At 39.4% G+C, this 21,394-nt stretch overlaps 2 protein-coding genes across 2 annotated transcripts; both read left to right on the forward strand.

The window, feature by feature from the left end:
• The first annotated feature begins 11,977 nt into the window (after positions 1-11,977).
• On the forward strand, positions 11,978-14,209 carry MS3_00008651 (uncharacterized protein). Its single transcript, XM_051216991.1, has one exon. It carries the CDS (start codon positions 13,291-13,293, stop codon positions 14,023-14,025), a length of 735 nt encoding a protein of 244 aa, XP_051065619.1. The 5' UTR covers positions 11,978-13,290; the 3' UTR covers positions 14,026-14,209.
• A 5,323-nt stretch (positions 14,210-19,532) lies between these two features.
• Positions 19,533-20,907, forward strand: MS3_00000610 (uncharacterized protein). Its single transcript, XM_051208311.1, has one exon. It carries the CDS (start codon positions 19,884-19,886, stop codon positions 20,697-20,699), a length of 816 nt encoding a protein of 271 aa, XP_051065620.1. The 5' UTR covers positions 19,533-19,883; the 3' UTR covers positions 20,700-20,907.
• Positions 20,908-21,394: the final 487 nt, after the last annotated feature.

The raw sequence follows: 21,394 nt of genomic DNA on the forward strand, positions 1-21,394 counted from the left end.
TGCCAAATAACATCCCGAGGAACGTCCTGCAGCAAATATAATGGAGAGGGCTTCTCTGTCTATGTGACTAGTTCATTTTCGTCGTAGTCAGCGATCGTGACGTGCGGGCAATGGCTTTTCCAGATCCCTCAAGGCAGGTATGGGAATTCACTCTGTGGTGGACCAGACAGTGTACAAGCGTAAAAAGTATTAACAAAGTTATTAAAGATAAATAGTAATGTTAATGCATATAAGTTAATTGTTACAAATACAATAGAAAATAGGGACTTTACTTAAATTCACCAAAGTGATGCGTGTTCGGATTTGGTCTGGTGCTGAAAATCCACAGTTATAAATGTTTGATGATTCCAATCAAGTTGACGAACTCTCCAATAATATAATCCAATGTGATGTATGATATATTCCCAATCACAGTCTATAAATGTAGTTAATATTTGATTTAGGCTTCAGTTAACTCAATCGCAAATGAATGTAGAACGAAGTATATATGTGTGCAACAATGTGTTTGTCAGCAATCAAAAGTATGTCATCCTATGTAAGTTACACAACGGAAAGTGTGTTCAATGTCATTCACTTAAACAACACGTACAGTCATTTAATGATAAATATACATACAGTGAAAAATTGGCAAAATAAATACAAATAACATTAAAAACTATTTACAAAATAAGCTTGTCAGGCATATCTCCACAACTCCTCCTATTCCGCAATTTAACGCATTTGCTGAGACCACATTTGAAAGAACTGGATCATAGTGTGTAAGCAGAATGTTTGATGATAGGAGCTGTTTTAGTTTTAGGAATGCTTCTTGGCATTCTGTTGGCCAGATCCATTTAGTATCCTTTTTAAGTAACCGATTCAGAAGATCATGAAGAAAATGCAGATCTGGAAGAAAAATATGATGATCAACCATTCCCAAGAAGGAACGTAAAGTTGATATATCTATCCGTAGAAGCGTGTTTTTGGTAGCCTTGATGTTTTCTGGATCAGGTTTCCTTCCACTTTTGCCAACAACGAACCTGCTCCATGTAGAAATCACATTTCTCAGCACGTAATCTAAGACCATAATCTGCTCTGAGTCTGAAAACCATATCCACCTTCTTTTCTAAGTCACTGTAGTCCGTACCCACGATTAGTATATCATCGAGATAGGCCACAGTATCAGGAATATCCTGCAGCGTAGTGTCCATAACTTGTCGAAAGGCTGAAGGGGCGATCTTTACTCAAAAAAGGATGTTTGTTATATCAGAACAAACCTCTATGCGTGTTTGACCAGGTTTCTCCGAAACAACGTTCCTGAAATTCTTCTCCGCCTGTTTGTTGGTTTTCAAGCGACTGTATTTTTGATTAAAGGGGTGGTTTGCTAGTTGTAGTGTTTCTATTAGATCTAGACACAGCAACTTGAGTTCTGGACTATCTGTCAGGTATAATGTCGCATTCTTTTTCTCATTTCCTTCTGAAAATGTACAGCATACTTCTCCAACAATATTTAAATTCCCTCTAGATGCACTATGAGCTAACTGGGTTGTTGGGAGCACCTGGTGGCGTTGAACTCCTAAAACCGACACGACCTAGCTGAGCTATCCATGCTTGACATAGATGGGGAAGCGATATCTGCAGTACCATCACATGTTGTGAATGTCCACCCAGATCGATGAGGCAACAGCTGAGACTCTCAGTCACTTTGCAATGTAGTCCATCGTAATTATTCCGTACATTGTCGACGGTTTTCTCATGTACACCATAGTGTCGAACAAGGTTCCATAAGGCTCTTCCTTCCACACTGTCAAGCGCCCTCTCACATTCAAGGAATTTGATGTATGGTTACGAGTTCTATTGATTTGACTGTTCAACGATGATCCGTGGTGTCGCGATTTGGTCTGTGCGCAACCGATTCTTACAAAATCTGGCCCATTGGTTTCCAAGTTAAGGATCTACTGAATCTTTCATTGAGTTCAGTGACACTCTGCTGAATACGTTACCTGGTACCCATAGTATTGTGATGTCTCTGTGGTTCTCAAATTTGTTCAGATCTCCTTTCTTTGGCACCTTGACGGTTCGTCGTATTATCAAGAAGGTTGGGACTTGTTCCACCTCCTAGATCGTGGATCATGTCTGCAGTTGTTTTTGTCAAACCTTGGTGCTTTTGCTGGTATACTGCCAAGTCACTCTGCTTTTTCGAACTTGGTTTGTACGATGACCATCTTCACTCTGATCGTTGGTGGAGTAACATCCACGCGTAGGTCTCCAGGCGCTGCGTCGATGTTCAGTAAGTTCAGTGTGACTGGGCCACCCAAGAGTTCCTCAAAGTGTTCTATCCACTCGTTTCGCCGTACTTCAAAACCAGTGATTAACTCGAATTACTTGTTCTCAGCTGGTCTCTCTGGTTCATTATAATTCACTAATAATCGTCTCATACGTCCTTCTCTTGCGGCTTGTTTCACTGTCGTTCCCTGGCCTGCGATGCTTTTCCGCTTATCGTCTCGGAGGCTCCACCTAATTATTTCTCCATACAGGGATGGCTATGAATCATCCTGAAAGGCTTAGTGCAATATGCACTGGGATCAAAGCATTCACGGAGTGTGGACGGACAATTAAAGAGCCTTCGACTGTAGTGTACACCATTATTTAGATCTCCAACGGTTCATTCACGATTGGTCTCCTGTGCGGCTTTCTCTTCACACCGATAGTACACGTCCAAAATGTCATCACTCTCAATGTGCAAACAGTGAATATACGTTGACTGCGATGCAATGGGACTATGGTGATGTGACGTGTTGAAACCCGTCAATAGCCTCCTGAAATCCATTTCAAAACAAAATATGTGTCTTAAGTTAGCAAAAGCCGGAGATGTTAAGCGAGTGCAACATGCCAGCATGGGAAATTATGGGCGTGACCGTTTTAAATTATCGAAAATGACAGAAGACCAGTTCATTTGTCTCGTTTTAGCATGCAGCTTGCAGTCACCTGAAGATTTTGATACCAGAACCAGAATTCTGAGTAAAATTAAACAATGTCCAAATATAACGTCACAAGAAATGATTAGTGAATGTCAGAGGTTGGTAAACTTGGAACATGACATTTCTGTGGCTGAAAACAGTGGTCGGCAAGCATACGTACAGGTAATATATAGACAAAAAGATTCCTTTGTACAAAAAAAGGCAATTCAAACAAACATCCTCCATCCTTGTGCTGGTTATGTGGTGAGCGACATTACAAGAAGTTTTGTCCACATAAAAGCTACGATTGTACTAAATGTCAGCATTAGGGACATAAGGAATCCTGCTGCGAGTGGAAGATGTGACGTTGTCCACTGCGAATTTGTTCCAAGGGACATAAACCTCATGCATCAACCAGTGAAACAGTTATAGCACACATACAAATAGAACATAGTCCACGAAAATATGTGTCCACCGAGGTTGACGGTCACCTTGCTCGCCTGAAGATCAATACTGCTTCTAACATCATGCTCATTAGCTGAACGGCCTGTCACCATATTGGGAAACCCTAGCTGCTCCCAACGACCCAGTTAGCTCATAGTGCATCTAGAGGGAATTTAAATATTGTTGGAGAAGTATGCTGTACATTTTCAGAAGGAAATGAGAAAAAGAATGCGACATTATACCTGACAGATAGTCCAGAACTCAAGTTGCTGTGTCTAGATCTAATAGAAACACTACAACTAGCAAACCACCCCTTTAATCAAAAATACAGTCGCTTGAAAACCAACAAACAGGCGGAGAAGAATTTCAGGAACGTTGTTTCGGAGAAACCTGGTCAAACACGCATAGAGGTTTGTTCTGATATAACAAACATCCTTTTTTGAGTAAAGATCGCCCCTTCAGCCTTTCGACAAGTTATGGACACTACGCTGCAGGATATTCCTGATACTGTGGCCTATCTCGATGATATACTAATCGTGGGTACGGACTACAGTGACTTAGAAAAGAAGGTGGATATGGTTTTCAGACTCAGAGCAGATTATGGTCTTAGATTACGTGCTGAGAAATGTGATTTCTACATGGAGCAGGTTCGTTGTTGGCAAAAGTGGAAGGAAACCTGATCCAGAAAACATCAAGGCTACCAAAAACACGCTTCTACGGATAGATATATCAACTTTACGTTCCTTCTTGGGAATGGTTGATCATCATATTTTTCTTCCAGATCTGCATTTTCTTCATGATCTTCTGAATCGGTTACTTAAAAAGGATACTAAATGGATCTGGCCAACAGAATGCCAAGAAGCATTCCTAAAACTAAAACAGCTCCTATCATCAAACATTCTGCTTACACACTATGATCCAGTTCTTTCAAATGTGGTCTCAGCAAATGCGTTAAATTGCGGAATAGGAGGAGTTGTGGAGATATGCCTGACAAGCTTATTTTGTAAATAGTTTTTAATGTTATTTGTATTTATTTTGCCAATTTTTCACTGTATGTATATTTATCATTAAATGACTGTACGTGTTGTTTAAGTGAATGACATTGAACACACTTTCCGTTGTGTAACTTACATAGGATGACATACTTTTGATTGCTGACAAACACATTGTTGCACACATATATACTTCGTTCTACATTCATTTGCGATTGAGTTAACTGAAGCCTAAATCAAATATTAACTACATTTATAGACTGTGATTGGGAATATATCATACATCACATTGGATTATATTATTGGAGAGTTCGTCAACTTGATTGGAATCATCAAACATTTATAACTGTGGATTTTCAGCACCAGACCAAATCCGAACACGCATCACTTTGGTGAATTTAAGTAAAGTCCCTATTTTCTATTGTATTTGTAACAATTAACTTATATGCATTAACATTACTATTTATCTTTAATAACTTTGTTAATACTTTTTTACGCTTGTACACTGTCTGGTCCACCACAGAGTGAATTCCCATACCTGCCTTGAGGGATCTGGAAAAGCCATTGCCCGCACGTCACGATCGCTGACTACGACGAAAATGAACTAGTCACATAGACAGAGAAGCCCTCTCCATTATATTTGCTGCAGGACGTTCCTCGGGATGTTATTTGGCAGACAGCTTACATTAATAACGGACCACAAGCCGCTACTGACAGTTTTGGGATCCAAGAAAGCTATACATGTATATACATCAAACCTTCTAAAGCGATGGGCAGCTACACTGCTGGGTTAGGATTTCAAGATAACTTATCAACTGATTACGGATTTTGGCCAGGCAGATACCCTTTCAAGATTAATTGCTTCTCATACAAAAAACGAAGTGGAAGTGCTTGTAGCTCCCGTAGAAGCTGAGGCTGAGGTTCACAAAATATTGGAGGACGTATTTTCTGAACTGCCGATCACATTTGAAAGAAGCTAGCGTAAAGGATGATACGTTGAGGATTGTTCGCCCTTGTATGCTCAACAAGTAGCCTTCATCTAGACTGCATGGAGAGCTCTTTAAGTATTTTCGTCGGCGAGATCCCAAGACAGTTGTTAATTCATGCATTATGTTTGGCCACTGTGTCATTGTCCCCATAGATCTTCGACACCGTGTTCTCAAACGGTCCTTTAGATGGCACCGTAGGATAAGTAAAATGAAATTGCCAGCTCAATGATGCTGACGTTGACCGTCAAAAGCAAAAGCGTTGCAGTTGTTGGTTCTGTCTAGAGGCCTCAAAGAATCTCACCAAAGTAGAACCACAACTGTGAAAAACCGGACCGACCTTGGCTGATTTCGCTGGTTCAATACAAGGTGGAAATTACTTGGTTGTCGCAGATGCTTTCACAAGATGGCTGGAAGTATATGACATGCAGAACACGACGTTAGAGAGAACAATAAGAAAATCGTCAGGATTGCTTGCCTGGTCCAGGGTTCCAGAGATCTTGGTAACTGACAGAGGCACTCAGTTTATGTTATCTGATTTTAAACGGTTTTGCAGTAAAAATGGCAAAACGAATCAACAGTTTCCTCTGTACCACTCTCAGTCTGATAGCTAAGGAGAAAGATTATTGGGTACGATAAAAAGAGCTCTGATGAAAGAAGTGTTAGGATATGCAGAAAAATATACCAATAATTATCATGTTAAGTCTAATGGTGTCCTTGGACTTTAAATTGGCATTCCTTATTGGTCAGTATTTATTTTAGTTGTTAAATATTGTGCAAATGTTGTTTTCTATTTTATGGTGCGATGTGGTTTGTTTGATTGGTAAATAAACAGAGTATGTCTGAAATATAATGATTCTTATCTCAGAGGCTGTGACTTGCGTTCTGGACTCAACTGGCTGGGCTAGACAGGGAAGCAGGGCCAATCAGAACTCTAGGCTGCTCGTACGTGTTTTATGTGTCATTATTCCGATCGATAAGTCGCTGCTCCATAATCAGTATATGCCCGTTACAACAAGAAGGAGAGGACATCCCACAAAAAGTGATCAGTAAATTCATTATATCTCACAGAGGAACCTCAATCCTGAAGTGCCAGAAGGAAATTCACCAGTTGATTGTATGTCCATAAGGAAAATTCGGACAGTCTTTAACAGTATGTTGCCGCCCAGAAAGACGAATAAACCTGCGAACGTGTATTGGACGACCACTCGCAGCTTCCAAGTGAGCCGAAGAGTACTTTGCAAGTCCTATAGAGATAATATGAAGTGGGAAACAGGTGTTATGGAACGTCGGATTGGAAGTGTACTGTACTTAGTCCGGAGAAATGTCGAGACGTGTATAAGACATAAATCAAATTTAAAAGAATGGCAGAACATCGAACACTTAAGGCTGATTCACATTCTAAATGCTCGTTGATTCATCTAAAAAAGCCACGGAGAGAACGAACGTAGAAAATAAATAAGACAAAGGGCGAAGCGGCACAACCTACTGAAGTGATGAACCGCAAGAGGAATGTGGTAAACAAGTTTCAGGTGGACCCAAGAAAAATTCTTGCACAAGAGGCTTTAATGAAAAAGGTATGAGGAAAGCATGTACGCGAACTAGAGGAAGCTTCAAGAAGCCGAAGACATTCCATTCAATCATCCCTCAGAAGAACATTCCAGAATCTCTACGTGTGTCTTACCTGTTGGACAAATGCTAAAAGCCACTGTATGTTTATTGGATGACTAAATTGGCTATTTCGTGTTTACTAAAATCCATAAATACATGAGTTTTTATCATATTTGATACCACTTTTCTGTCTTGACTGAGTCTACAAGCAATAAGTGACTTGTCACGACCACACTTGATGACATTGTGTCTTCGAACGTGGCACTGAACTGCATTAATAGGAGGTCTGAAACAGAATGTATAGAAGAAAAGCAGGATGCTCAACCGAAGAGATGGTAAAACGATGAGTGGTCAAGATAATATTTTCATGCCATTACGAAATAGTCCATGCGTACAATGAACTAAACCTTGCCATTCATTGGGAGTATGTGTCTATTAATGCTGAATAATTAATTTGAGTCGATTGATGGTCGACGCTCCAGCTCGAGCATTATCAAAGACATCGATTTCTTGTCTATGTGTTGAGAATCCGTTCACAATATTACGTTATAATCTTACGAAACTTGGTTGCGAAGCTACCACTGAACGGACCTTATAATTACGTCCATGTACCTGTAAATGTTTTTCTCTGTAGATATGCACGAAGCATATTTCTGTATATACAATGTTTCATCTGTACCGGTTAAGAGATTGTACCCAGTTATTTTTATTATTGCCCAACTTCAGTACATGGCTGCTGTTGGCTGTGGCACACGTTGGCTTTTTAGGAAGTAAATATCTAAGACTGTATTGGCCAACACGTTAGTCGCTCTTGCTGATGATATATTACTTTAACATACGGAACTATTGTTACGAACATTACCTATGAACTAATTCTGCTTTAACTAACCGGCAAAGATCGGCTTTCAATATGCCATCTTTACAGTAAAGATAACATCATCAAAGAAAGAAAGAGTTTTGTCTTGAAATAACCTGTGGTGAGTCCTTTTCCAGTGTACCAACTGCAGCATTCTGGCTATAATCTCCTAGTCGATGGATCACAAATCATTCACAAACTATCACATGGATGGCTGTGAATCATCCTGAAAGGCTTAGTGAAATATGCACTGGGATCAAAGCATTCACGGAGTGTGGACGGACAATTAAAGAGCCTTCGACTGTAGTGTACACCATTATTTAGATCTCCAACGGTTCATTCACGATTGGTCTCCTGTGCGGCTTTCTCTTCACACCGATAGTACACGTCCAAAATGTCATCACTCTCAATGTGCAAACAGTGAATATACGTTGACTGCGATGCAATGGGACTATGGTGATGTGACGTGTTGAAATCCGTCAATAGCCTCCTGAAATCCATTTCAAAACAAAATATGTGTGGTCAGCATCCGACGTCTAGACTCTTTACTGTTTTCACACGAAAAACTACAGGAACTAGAAGCTTGGTCTTATGCGTCGTACTTTATCCTGCCAATGTAATCATACAGTTCCTAGATTCTCATGTAATTGTATTTGCTGACTTTACTATGTGTACGTCACGTGAATGAACTAGAGGATGCTCTGGGAAGCCGAACTCATTCCATTCAATCATCCCTTAGATGAACATTCCAGGATCTCTACGTTTATCTTAGATATTTGACAAAAGCCTATCAATCTCTTCTAAAATGTTCGATGATGTAATACGAGACAATGCATCTTCAACTACATTGTTTGCACCCGAATTGTGTTGCATTTCTGAAGTAAGCTGAGGAATGTTTTCCAGTTGTCGATACTCGTGAGTTGAGTACTTGTCAAAAGAAATGCTTACAAATCCAGGACAGTCATCAGAATCATCTGCAACACATTAAATCCAGTGGATGAGTTTGCGTAAACGTACGTTCAGATAGATGTACCTTTTACCACATTTGGCCATCAGTTTTCCGTTCGCTGCCTGTAAGTTTAAAACCGGCTCATGCAGTCGGTCGTTAAATTCCTCTGAAAGAATGGTAACTTCTGCGCCATTGTCGTTCAGGTAGTGAACTTTCGTTGTCACATCAGTGACATATAACAGACGGCCATGTTCACTGGCTTCGGTTCCCGTTGACGCGTGCCAGCGTGAAGTTTCTCTAAACTTTTTTCTTATCGATCGGGTTGGAGTTCGAAAAGCTGCAAGGTTTTTTCCAACTTCAAGAATAATTTCTGTAAAGATTATGATACCATCAGCAGTTGAGGTTACCTATCATGGTCTAAAGGCAGCTCATCTACGTGAAGGACTCTCTCGAGGGTTCGGCCATAGCGAATACGAAGATAATGTGTTGAAGTATGACGGAAATCCGTGAAGTCATTTCGTGTCATTTGAGGTTTTCTTGACTGGATCTCTAGAATGCGATCGGCAGGTACCGTCAGCTCGTCTACGGCGTTGTTTTGAAACGAGACAAGCGCTACCTGCACCTGTTGAGGAAGGTTAGACAGGAAAAGTTGTCCAAACAGGCCATCGTCGAAAGTCCTGTGACCAATTGCCTCTCTCATTCGCAACAAAATGTACGTTGCTGAACCATGTTGCTGATTGATGTTGATTAGGAGTTGATTTAATCTCTACCGATCGGTTAGATTTCCGCGTTCCATAGTAGACCGTTTTAGAGTTTCATAAAGTTCAGTAAAACCACTTGTAAACATACGGGATGTGACGTACCTGTTGAATTTGTAGACCACCAACGCTGATGATCTATGTCGAAAGATTGGGGACCTACGTGGGGTAAACGGGTATGGTGTGACAAACCAGCTAATGTCAAGGTCACGCCTTGCTGTCAGCACCTTACGTGTACTGCATCATCGAAGTATGAAGGCACCATAGATGCTTTGAAGACTGTACAACACAAAGAACGTTATTACAGAAATATCTCGTTTAAAGTAGATACAAACGAAAGTAAGACCACCGCCGCATAAGCCAGTTCATGGCGTTCGATTAACTTATGCGCGTTGGTTGTCCTTGACCTCGACAAGGATCGAGGATCTGTACGGTACTCAATGACCCAAAAGCCGGATGATTTGGCTAGGGCTCAGTTACATTTCACTGGCCCTACATGTTCATGCGGTAGTGCCCTTACTGCTGCGAGGAACTGTGCACGTGGATCGGTCACGCCGTTCTCGTAGAAGTCAGCCACTGCATAGTAGAATCAGGTTTCGATGCTGTCCGGCTTTAATGGCATTAGCTTGAATGAGGGTGGCGTCATAGTCTTGATCTACATTACCGTAGGAACCTATTCAGTCATGATAAAAATACAGTGCAGGAATGAGCAGGAGAGGGAAGAAATATAAAAAAAATAATGAAAAAACCACAATTTATAAAAATTAAAGCCAGCAATATTATATGAAGTCCCAAAAAGTTACAGACTGACAGTTCACGAAGTGATTTACCAGATCACGTCGGTCACATAAACGAAGATGCCACAAGTATTTGTAGTTTGACAACACCTTGAAACGTGCCCACCCTATGAAGTCAGAAGTCAGAAACGAGGAGGTTCGAACATATATTTGATATTTTTTCACAGATTGAAATCATGATTCAGTTGAAGCTAAACCACCATTGAAAACCTTGTGGTTTAGCTTCAACTGACTCATGATTTCAATCTGTGAAAATTTCTAAAAATCTCCACAAACCCCTTCTGATATATTTGATAGGTTATCAATATATCGAGAGGTGACTGATCTGAACCGGCTAGTGGTTGCAGGAGAAGTTGAGCACGGCGTTCCTACTCGTGATTTGCCGCGAACGCACCTAGCACATTCAGCTAAGTCCATCAAAACTAATGTGATCAGCATCAAATGTTGGAGACTTACAGAGCTGTTGATTTTGGGGATTTATTTGCCGCTACATATTCGTGCTACATATTCATGCTTCACGGAGTTTGCGAAGTGTTGTTAGTGTGTTTGTCACTTATCAGCCGTGTAGTACTCTTTTGTATTACACCGTGTAGAGTTCATGAAATTCTCAGTATGTACTGTAGATTGCATAACAGTTAAGCGATTATTTACGGAGATCAAAGACTTTATCACAGCTAAACACAATAATGAAACCTCAGTTACCACAAAACAATTCCAATGGAACTCCAAAACATCCCTTAACAACAAAATACATCCTAATTTGCAATCTGACAGGCAAGAGAACTACTCAGCCAATGCTGACCTTGGCTTATTAATGTTGTTTACTTTCGTCAACATCGGCACATACCTACAGAATACAAATTACGGCTGAACAATCCAAATTGAAATCGTTCAAATGTGTTGCTGTTGAATCTCAAGGAAGCCGATTACACCGAAAATTATAGTTCCGCTTTTTCAAGATCTATTATACGGCAATGATTGGAAACTAATGATGTCGATTAGAAAATTTCAAATTTTTCTTACACCATAATAACATTCATAGTTGATTTGGACAAAGTAAACAAGATGAATTTGAAAATATTATGAAAGTCACAAAAGTTGTCACCAATTAAAGCGTAAAGTATATATTTCCCAGAAAAATAGGGAAATTCGGCACATAACTTTGTCTAGCTCCATTGTTATTCAAGTTTTCATGAAGATAAAAATCGCTTCAGTCACCTTGAGGATGTTGTCCATACTATTATGTTACTAATTCAAACCTCACATAGGTATAACAATTAAAATAGTAAGCCCACAGACTACAGATATTACTCAACGAATATCTGAATGAAAGAGATGGTAACAGTGTTTACAAGCTTCATGTCTGATAGTCGACTGACGTGACGAAATGTAAAACAGATTTTTCTGGTCTAAAAGCACAACTTTGTATTTCATCAATGAAGTTTAACCATCACCTTACCAGGACCAGCCAGTGAAAGGTGCATATTACTTGATAAGCTTGTAGTGACTCACGTTTATCACGAGAACACGACTGGTTTAATAAAAACAATTATTATTATAACCAACTGTACCAGTGTTTGTTTTAATGTGCTTTTGTTTGACTGTGCTAATGACAGCTATTTTGTGCTTCCATTCTTTTACTTACACACTTCGATTGTAATTTCGCGCGAATTCGGTTACCTTCTGTAACCAAGGTTGTATCCTGGCACGATCTCGGTATCCTTTCGATGCCACGAGATCGCCAGCAAATATACACCTCGACCTGGTCCACTACCTGTCTTCTGATATTTGGCTTCTCGGGGATTTTATGGATTTATCTGGTTACGTCCAACCTTCGCCCTCTGATTTATCTGGCACGTGTTTATTGGTAGCGGTGTTCACAGTTAATCTCAATTCGACGCCACGCTACAATTGGTAATCCCAATTCGACTACAATTGGTGAGCCGTATTTTGGAACACGCCTCAACATTTGGTCAAATCTTCCAAAGAAGCCAATTCGGTGAGTCTATGATTTATCTATCCACGTCTGTCGTATTTTTTCATATTTTTTAATATATAATATACGCGACATGACGGATAACGATAAGAATAGTATTAATATAATAGACTCCCATTTATGTGTACCGAACCCTTGTTACTTTTTATTCGCGTGACGATGAATTCCACGCTTTATTCGAGAAATGTTACCCTATTAACTATTCTCCTCGCTGACCCGGCTGCTTGGTACGGAATGCATACGCATAAGCATATCCGTCTACCACCCAGCACCAAATGGTTAAGTTGAACGGTTTCACTGCCAACTTAAAAGTGTTCTACGAGCACACGAAAACGGCAACTGGCACGAAACCTTACCGCTCGTTCTTTTAGGTATCACAACGAGCTTAAAGGCAGATATCCAATGTTCCGCCACTGAACTTGTATACGGCACGACATTGCGTCTGCCCGGAGAATTCTTCACACCACGGAGCAGACCTAATTTCGGTAAATCAGACTACGTCCATCGACTGTCTGCATTTATGCGAACGCTGTCTCCGGTGTCAACTCGAATACAACATCGACAGGTCGCTCTCCCTCGAGAGTTATCTACCTGTTTACATGTTTTTGTACGAGTAGATTCGGTACGCAAACCTTGGCAACAACCTTACGAAGGCCCTTTTCACGTGATCGCTCGTCACGAAAAGACCTTCAAGGTTGATCGATATGGACGCGTCGAGATCGTCAGCATTGATCGTCTCAAACCAGCACACGTCGATGACAGTGCCCTATCTGATACCCCGAGGTTCAATGCTAGACCTATCAAACCTAGCGGGATCCTTAAATCTTCTTCAGGTCCCACGCTAGATACATCTGTGACCTCATTCTCACGTCCCAGTCAACAGCACGCGTCATCTGCACCGTCTACGGACGAGACGACAGTCTCACGTCCAGATCAGCAGACCACTCCGCCCTTGACTTCGGATGAGATTGCAGGCTCACGCGACGCGAACGAGACTGCCGTCTCACGTTCCGGTCGCCGAGTACGGTTACCCGTACGCTTCCGCGGCTAGCCGCACAGTTAACAAACGATACGGTGTAGGATTATTCCTATACTACACGCATGCTACATTCTTCTCTTTTTTGCTTTTCTTTTTGTTTCCTGAGCCCACGCCTTCGACCATCTCCGTTTGGTTCCGTCGACTTCAGTCAACTTTGGCGAAAGCTGGCCTGATCACCCATGCTCATGTCAACGCACTCAGTCGATATATTGGTTTCGAATGCTTGGCACACGCTTGGTCTCGAACTTGGTCGTTACGGTCGCTTCTAGTCTTTTGGCTCAACGTGGTTTCGTCCTACGTCTGCAGCGTTTCTGGTCCACATTCCCTACGAACGCCCTCTTCAGATTCTGGATACAAACCACTCTGGTGTAGCATGCCAATTCGAGCAATAAATACAACACATCGCTCCTGGTACTGTTCTCCGAAAACGACCTTCGTTGGCAACTCGACGATCAACGATCGCTTTCCTGTTCGCCAACTCTTCCGTCCTACGATCGCTCGTCAGCCGATCAGTCCCACGATTCAAACCGCTATTTATCGGAAGTGTGAACCCTTTCTAGCGGGGGGCTCCTGTAGTGACTCACGTTTATCACGAGAACACGACTGGTTTAATAAAAACAATTATTATTATAACCAACTGTACCAGTGTTTGTTTTAATGTGCTTTTGTTTGACTGTGCTAATGACAGCTATTTTGTGCTTCCATTCTTTTACTTACACACTTCGATTGTAATTTCGCGCGAATTCGGTTACCTTCTGTAACCAAGGTTGTATCCTGGCACGATCTCGGTATCCTTTCGATGCCACGAGATCGCCAGCAAATATACACCTCGACCTGGTCCACTAACTGTCTTCTGATATTTGGCTTCTCGGGGATTTTATGGATTTATCTGGTTACGTCCAACCTTCGCCCTCTGATTTATCTGGCACGTGTTTATTGGTAGCGGTGTTCACAGTTAATCTCAATTCGACGCCACGCTACAATTGGTAATCCCAATTCGACTACAAGCTAAGGAACTACTGCTAGACTATGTTAAGTATACAAATTTCGAACGCGATTAAAAAGGAAAATTCGGAGAGACTATGATTTATGAACAAACCAATCAGGCATAAGGTAAAAGGTCTTGGATTTTGGCGCGAAATTCACTCATCCATTTGAATAGATAGAGTTTTGGCAGTTCGTGATGAAAACTCATATTCGATTTGGTAATCAATAAGTTCTACTCTACTTAAAGACAACTGTTATCATATTAATCACAGATTTCTAGTCATGCGTTACACATAAATTGAGTAAATTCATTCTTTTATGATGTATATTTTATAGCTGGTCAGGCGGCCACATTAGAAAAGGATATCCGTGATATTATCAATGATGGTCAAAGGAATGTTTCTAAAGTGAGTGTTTATACATCTTTTTGTGATTTTCAATGTCTGACATTTGTTTCTCAATCTCAGTTGAGGGTATACGTTTTGACCTCGTCAAGTAGGATACTGCTGTAGTTTCGGTTATTATGTTATGCCCATATACCTTATTCTAGCTATCGGACAGCTCAACCTGTTCATTCTACTTGAGTCACATTCTGGCCTTGTTATTTATTCGCTTATCAATCTTGACTGTTTTTATATGAACGCAAGGTGTGTGTACATTTCTTATCCCGTTACTCATCACATATCTGTAACTTACTTTCGTGTAACTATAAATATTGGTTAGCGCTTGCTTAAGTGGGAGTTGGCTCACCCACCATCTCCACTGCGCGTCGTTTTTCTTTTCTATATTCCATTTGCTTTCTATACAAAATATATGTATTCACAAGCCCATTCTCGTTATTTGACTTATTTAATTCCGTTATTGACTAACGTGATTTAAGTCGATGATTATATACGAGGATAGGCTACATATATATTTCAACAACAATCGTCATTACAATCTCCTTGGATTCAGTTGTCGGAACACCAATTTGGAAAGCCTTTTCGACAACATCTGAATGACGACAAAACAAAGGGCCTCACACTACCTCCTAGTTATATTAATTATATACATACAAACCAAATTCTACGTTGCGACTGAAAGATCAGTTGACCACAAACTGACACAATGCTCAGAGGCAAATCCGGAAATCAGAATGTCACAATTTATGCAGATGTGAAAGATCAGCGAACAAGCTCAACGATTTTACCACCTAAATGTTACAAGAATCTTAACTACAATATAAGCATGAGATAGTTACTTTAAAATTTGTCTGTGAAAAATGGACATATACGTTACAAATATTTACCTTATCATAACGTAAGGTTATTCCAAGTGCCATGATTAAATATTCATATGATATCTGAAAGAAAATATCATAAGAAATGAAATTTTTGAAGACTATTGTTTTATGCGGCGAGACTCTAATTTATGGATGAACCAATCAGGTATAACATAACAGGTCCTAGATTTTGGCGCGAAATGTCACCCAACCATTTGGCTACACAGAGGTTTGACATTATAGCTGGTGTCAGTTCGTGAAGAAAACCCTAAATCTAATTCCTAACCTTAACCATCAACTGCAAATCATAAATTTAATTCGGTTCGTTGGGCAGGACTGTTCTCTAAGATTGTTTATTGAAGAAGGGTGTGTCTCAAACGTTTATAGCATCCAAAAGGCCCCATATACAAATACCTCAGGCAGAGTGAGAGCATACAACCACCTCTCTCCACTGTACCACATCAGCAGTGCGGTTGTGGAGATAGGCCTGACAAGCTTATTTTGTAAATAGTTTTTAATGTTATTTGTATTTATTTTGCCAATTTTTCACTGTATGTATATTTATCATTTAATGACTGTACGTGTAGTCTAAGTGAATAACATTGAACACACTTTCCGTTGTGTAACTTACATAGGATGACATACTTTTGATTGCTGACAAACACATTGTTGCACACATATATACTTCGTTCTACATTCATTTGCGATTGAGTTAACTGAAACCTAAAACAAATATTATCTACATTTATAGACTATGATTAGGAATATATCATACCTTACATTGGGTTACATTACTGGAGAGTTCGTCACCCTGATTGAAATTACCAAGCATTTATACATTAACCGGGCACACAGACTACAAACTATAACAGATACATCTACTACTTCTACTTTCTTTTCACTACCTTCTTTCTATCATAACTATGAGATAAGTGTTTATACTTATTAAGTGATGGAAAAATACAGAATAATTTACTTTCTCCTAAACTTACAATTCAATTGTTTCATTCACACCTTTGTTGATCACAAGGTTAATTGAATCGCAATCACTAAAGAATACTCGATTTGTGCTATTCGCATGTTGTTATCACACTAATTACTAGTACTCGAAATCTTTGATTAGTGTTAACCTGACACATATAAATGGATATTTACATACAAAATGTGTGACAGAAATAGTGATAAACAATGTCACTCCAATATGGACACATACCAACAGACTTATACGAATATCAGAAGGGATTTTTGCGGATATTATAGTAATTTAAATAGTTGAGACCATCGGTCAATTGATGCTAGACCATCATGGGAAACCGGGACGAATATGACATTGGAAACTAATCATCCTAATAAAGTGAGTATGATTCGACAAATCCTAGTAAATATATATTAAATTATTGTTGTTATAGTATTTATAATCATAATGATAGTGATAATGACGAATGGATCAAACATGTTTACACATTGTTGGTATACAAAAATCGACTAGAGGAGTGAAACAAATCAGCAGGAGCAAGTTGATAGAGAGGACGTTACTGGACTAGTCAAGCAGAGAGAAAGAAGAGGAGTAGAATAAACTTCTATTTGTGTAAGTGTATTGTCTTGTGATGTATATATACACAAGTATACGATTGTTTAAAGAGTATGGTAATTGGAAATCACAAGTATCATAGATGATTGATCTATCTGTGTAGGTGTGTTATATCTTTTGACAGGAACAGAATGCATCATAACAACAACACAATGTGATAGAAATAATGAAAATAACAAAACAACTCAGATTTTTCTATCTTCTTTTATTACAAGATCATTACAATAGGAAAATCTACGGATTAAAAACTCTTAATGATAGACATCATTTATAATGCATTACACACCGATAGGAATTATACACACCAGCACACATACACTTATTCACCAAGTAAATATATATGCACTCTTACATTGACCTGTAGTAAAGATATTTCTTTCTATTTTGTTAAAGTCTATTTTACAACATAAGTTTGTTGTACCCAAAATAAGAAGCAGATAAATCTGGAAAATCAGGATCATGAATCGATTGGTATTAGATCACTATTGAAAACATGGAAGCACTGGACGGCTGTTTCGTCCTTACATATCAGTGCACATCCACAATCCCGCACGCGCGATTCCAACCCAGGATCTTCGGTCTCGCGCATAAACGCCTAACCTCTAGATCAATGAGCCGGCACCCAACGGTGTTAATGCCTAACTTCCACCGATTTGTAAAAGTACACATGGAATAATATATAGATTAATCATTGCAGTAATATTTATGTTTTGTTTTCATAATTCAGATTTATTATCACTGGAAGTTTAAAATACAATATTTTACCAGGTAAAGGTCTTGATAAGGACAGATAGTTACTAAGTGTGAGAAAGAATTTAAAATGTGATTCCATGATTGTTACTATAATTATTAAAATGAACGTTGAATGAAGTGATAACTTCTCGTTAGAATTTTCAATGCACTAATAGGACATATATGAAAAGAAAAGTATGATCTATGTGAATTTCGATCCATTTACTTAGTTGTACCACGGTCACTATGACTAATGAAGATATGTGATGTGCCGATAAACAAATCTGGAATCAAATTCACTTGGTGCTGTTTGCTTGTATCTTCCCATTGTTAATATATTCTACTTTCAGTATTTGTCTCTGAACCGATCTCAATTTGCAATAATATCTAACTTAAAATTAAAAACCACCAGCAAATTGAATAAAAAAATCACCACTAACTGTGATTCACTTTCACTACTGTTCATTATACGAATTGATCAGTAGTCGAATAAAAACAAGTTGTAATGGTCACACTATATCGAGAATTGATTGATATTGAAAGTGTGAACCATCTATTTCTACCTGAAGTTTATGCTGAAGATGTCTTCCGGAAGAACGACGAAAGCTCCACGACCGAACCATCCAGCTCAGAGAATAAAACTCCATCACAAGCATCTCGGTGGTCTGAAGATACTGTGCTCGCTGATAGACTGAAACGAACGAGTTTCGATCCTATGTCAGATCTTCAGTGTGCACTATTGGACAGTATTATACCAAACTGAAACAACTGTTCATTCTTTACTGGTTTCCAAGGGTCCTCCAGCTCATAATCAATCCTTAAATCACCAACAAACCAACATGAGACAAATAATATGAACCATACAGTTGACTGGCTGTTTTAATATACAGCTGGGGAGTATCTTTCATTCATAAGAATCCCATAACTACTTGTCTAGACAGTCAATTATCAACTGTTGATTCACTGTGATCCTAAAGAAATTTTTAATTAGTGAAAAGTATGTTTATACAGCAAAGATTCATGCGATGTATATGTTTGACCCAAAATCTTTATACTTATGGCGTAAGTTATTACTGACAATCTTTGGAATCATTATGCGTTCATGGATAAATACTCACTGAAACGTCATCTGGAGACAGTGGTAGTTGTCTAAATTTTTTTAATTTTAATAAGACAACTTAACGTTCACACTTTGCTCAATAATCAACATGCAGTCTTCAGTTCTCATGGCAACTTCGAAACTTTGAGACACTACATAGAGATGCGTTGATTCACACCTCTCACTTCCGTCAAATCGCAACATTTTACGACGATCATCCAACGTCGTCCATGGTATTTGTTTCAATTGTGAAATTGTTAAGCTCTGACGATCGCCAAATAACTGATGCTGGAAATCTCAATCAATGTATCAGGATGTTGTGGATGCGGAAGAATAGACCAATAATTATCATGTTAAGTCCAGTGGTGTCCTTGGACTTTAAATGTACATTCCCTATTGGCTATTATTTAATTCATTCGTTACATATTGCGTAAATGTTGTTTACTATTTTTATGGTACGCTGTGGTATGCTTGACTAGTATATAAACAAAGTATGTTTGAAATATAATGATTCATATCTCAGAGGTTGTGACTTGTGTTCTGGACTCAACTGACTGGGCTAGACAGGGAAGCGAGACCAATAGAGACTCTAGGCCGTCCGTACGTGTTTTTCCGTGTCACTGTACTGCGATCGATCAATAAATACGCTGCTTATCAAACCCTGCAGTCTCACAACATAAATTCATAACAATTGGCGACGGGGTGGAGAAAAATTTTGAACCTTGTAATTGGACAAGATTCAGGTTAATTGTTTCGACCAATCAGTATCCAGATTGTCACCAGCGTCCTTGAGCAACATTGGTCATTATTCCTACAGTTAATTTTCATTGCAGGTGCTGAAAAAAAATGACTACCTTTTCCGATCGATTACAGCTTCTACTTGAGCAACAACAGCAGTGCTTCAAAAATAGCCAGTTAAATTTTTTAGAAAATTTACGCACACTGTTGGTAAATGTTCCATGTTTCGGAGGTGCAACAGAAGTTGGTAAATTCATTTCTCATCTGCAGACTGAGCTGGAAAACAACTGCAGAACATATGAAGCTGTTTATAAAAGCCTCTGTGAATCCCGGACGACCAGTGATGTAAACGAGACAGTTATTCATGGTCCGCCCAGTTGTCCAGAAATGTCAAATTCCGAAACGTTCCCTGTCGTGGGTTCAAATCCCACTGTTCCTGAAACGTGTACAGACAGTGATGTACCCAGCTCACAGGAGGATCTCTTATTAAATGCTCATAAATTAATTGCAGTACCCGCCCACAACGGAACAGGGAACAAATCGTGCGGTACACTGAATCCAGCTGTTTCAAATGGTCCTCATCATTCAACAACAGGAGATTCTGACGAATCTTATTATCTAGATCTTTTTGTACCAGAAAATGTGTTAAATGCATTAAATGATGATCAGAAATCTAATACAATTTTGATAGATGTTGATTATCGCAGTGATCAACTGTTTACAAATGAGATTTTCAACAAATCCCGTGACAATGTTCCAGAAGAATCAAACGTTGGTGACCTCATATCAAGCGACATTGTTCCCCACTATTTAATCACTTTCAGTGACTCCCCTGTTCAATCTGACAATTATGTGTTAAATAAAGTCAAATTAATTCTAACTTGGGAATATGAGGACCCAACATTATTTCGTGGGGGAGGATGAACCCAGAAAATTTCAAAATCCGGATATCAACTCCGGATCTTCAAAAAAAAGGGGAGGTGTTGTGGATGCGGAAGAATAGACCAATAATTATCATGTTAAGTCCAGTGGTGTCCTTGGACTTTAAATGTACATTCCCTATTGGCTATTATTTAATTCATTCGTTACATATTGCGTAAATGTTGTTTACTATTTTTATGGTACGCTGTGGTATGCTTGACTAGTATATAAACAAAGTATGTTTGAAATATAGTGATTCATATCTCCGAGGCTGTGACCTTTGTTCTCCAATCAACTGGGCTAGGATAGACAGCGGAGCAGGGCCAATCAGGGCACTAGATCCTCCCTTACCTGTTTTCCGTGTCACTCTCACCGAATCGATCAATAAACGCTGCTTATCAAGACCTGCAGTCACATCAGTCATAACACAGGACCCGGAGGTTCGATAGCCCAACGTTTATCTTGAGACCTGGAGGTTGTAGATTCAATCCGTTGTAAAGAGGTGTGTAGACAATTGTTTATGCAAGATACCGAATATCCGTTGGTCAGATACCACCAACAAGAGCCTACTGTGTGAGAGAACAAATTAGCTTCCAGTAGAAGAGTAAATTATGCAAAGACGCTGGTAGTGGATATGACACACATTGCAGAACTCATCGAATTGCATCACGAGGCAAGCGCTGACTTGGAACCCTGAA

Source organism: Schistosoma haematobium, chromosome 6, assembly GCF_000699445.3.
Source record: "Schistosoma haematobium chromosome 6, whole genome shotgun sequence".
Classification (NCBI taxonomy): Eukaryota; Metazoa; Platyhelminthes; class Trematoda; order Strigeidida; family Schistosomatidae; genus Schistosoma; species Schistosoma haematobium.

Excerpts from the sequence above, each read along its gene's own strand:
- MS3_00008651 (XM_051216991.1), top strand. The coding sequence starts at position 13,291 with ATGAGATTGCAGGCTCACGCGACGCGAACGAGACTGCCGTCTCACGTT.
- MS3_00000610 (XM_051208311.1), top strand. The coding sequence starts at position 19,884 with ATGACTACCTTTTCCGATCGATTACAGCTTCTACTTGAGCAACAACAG.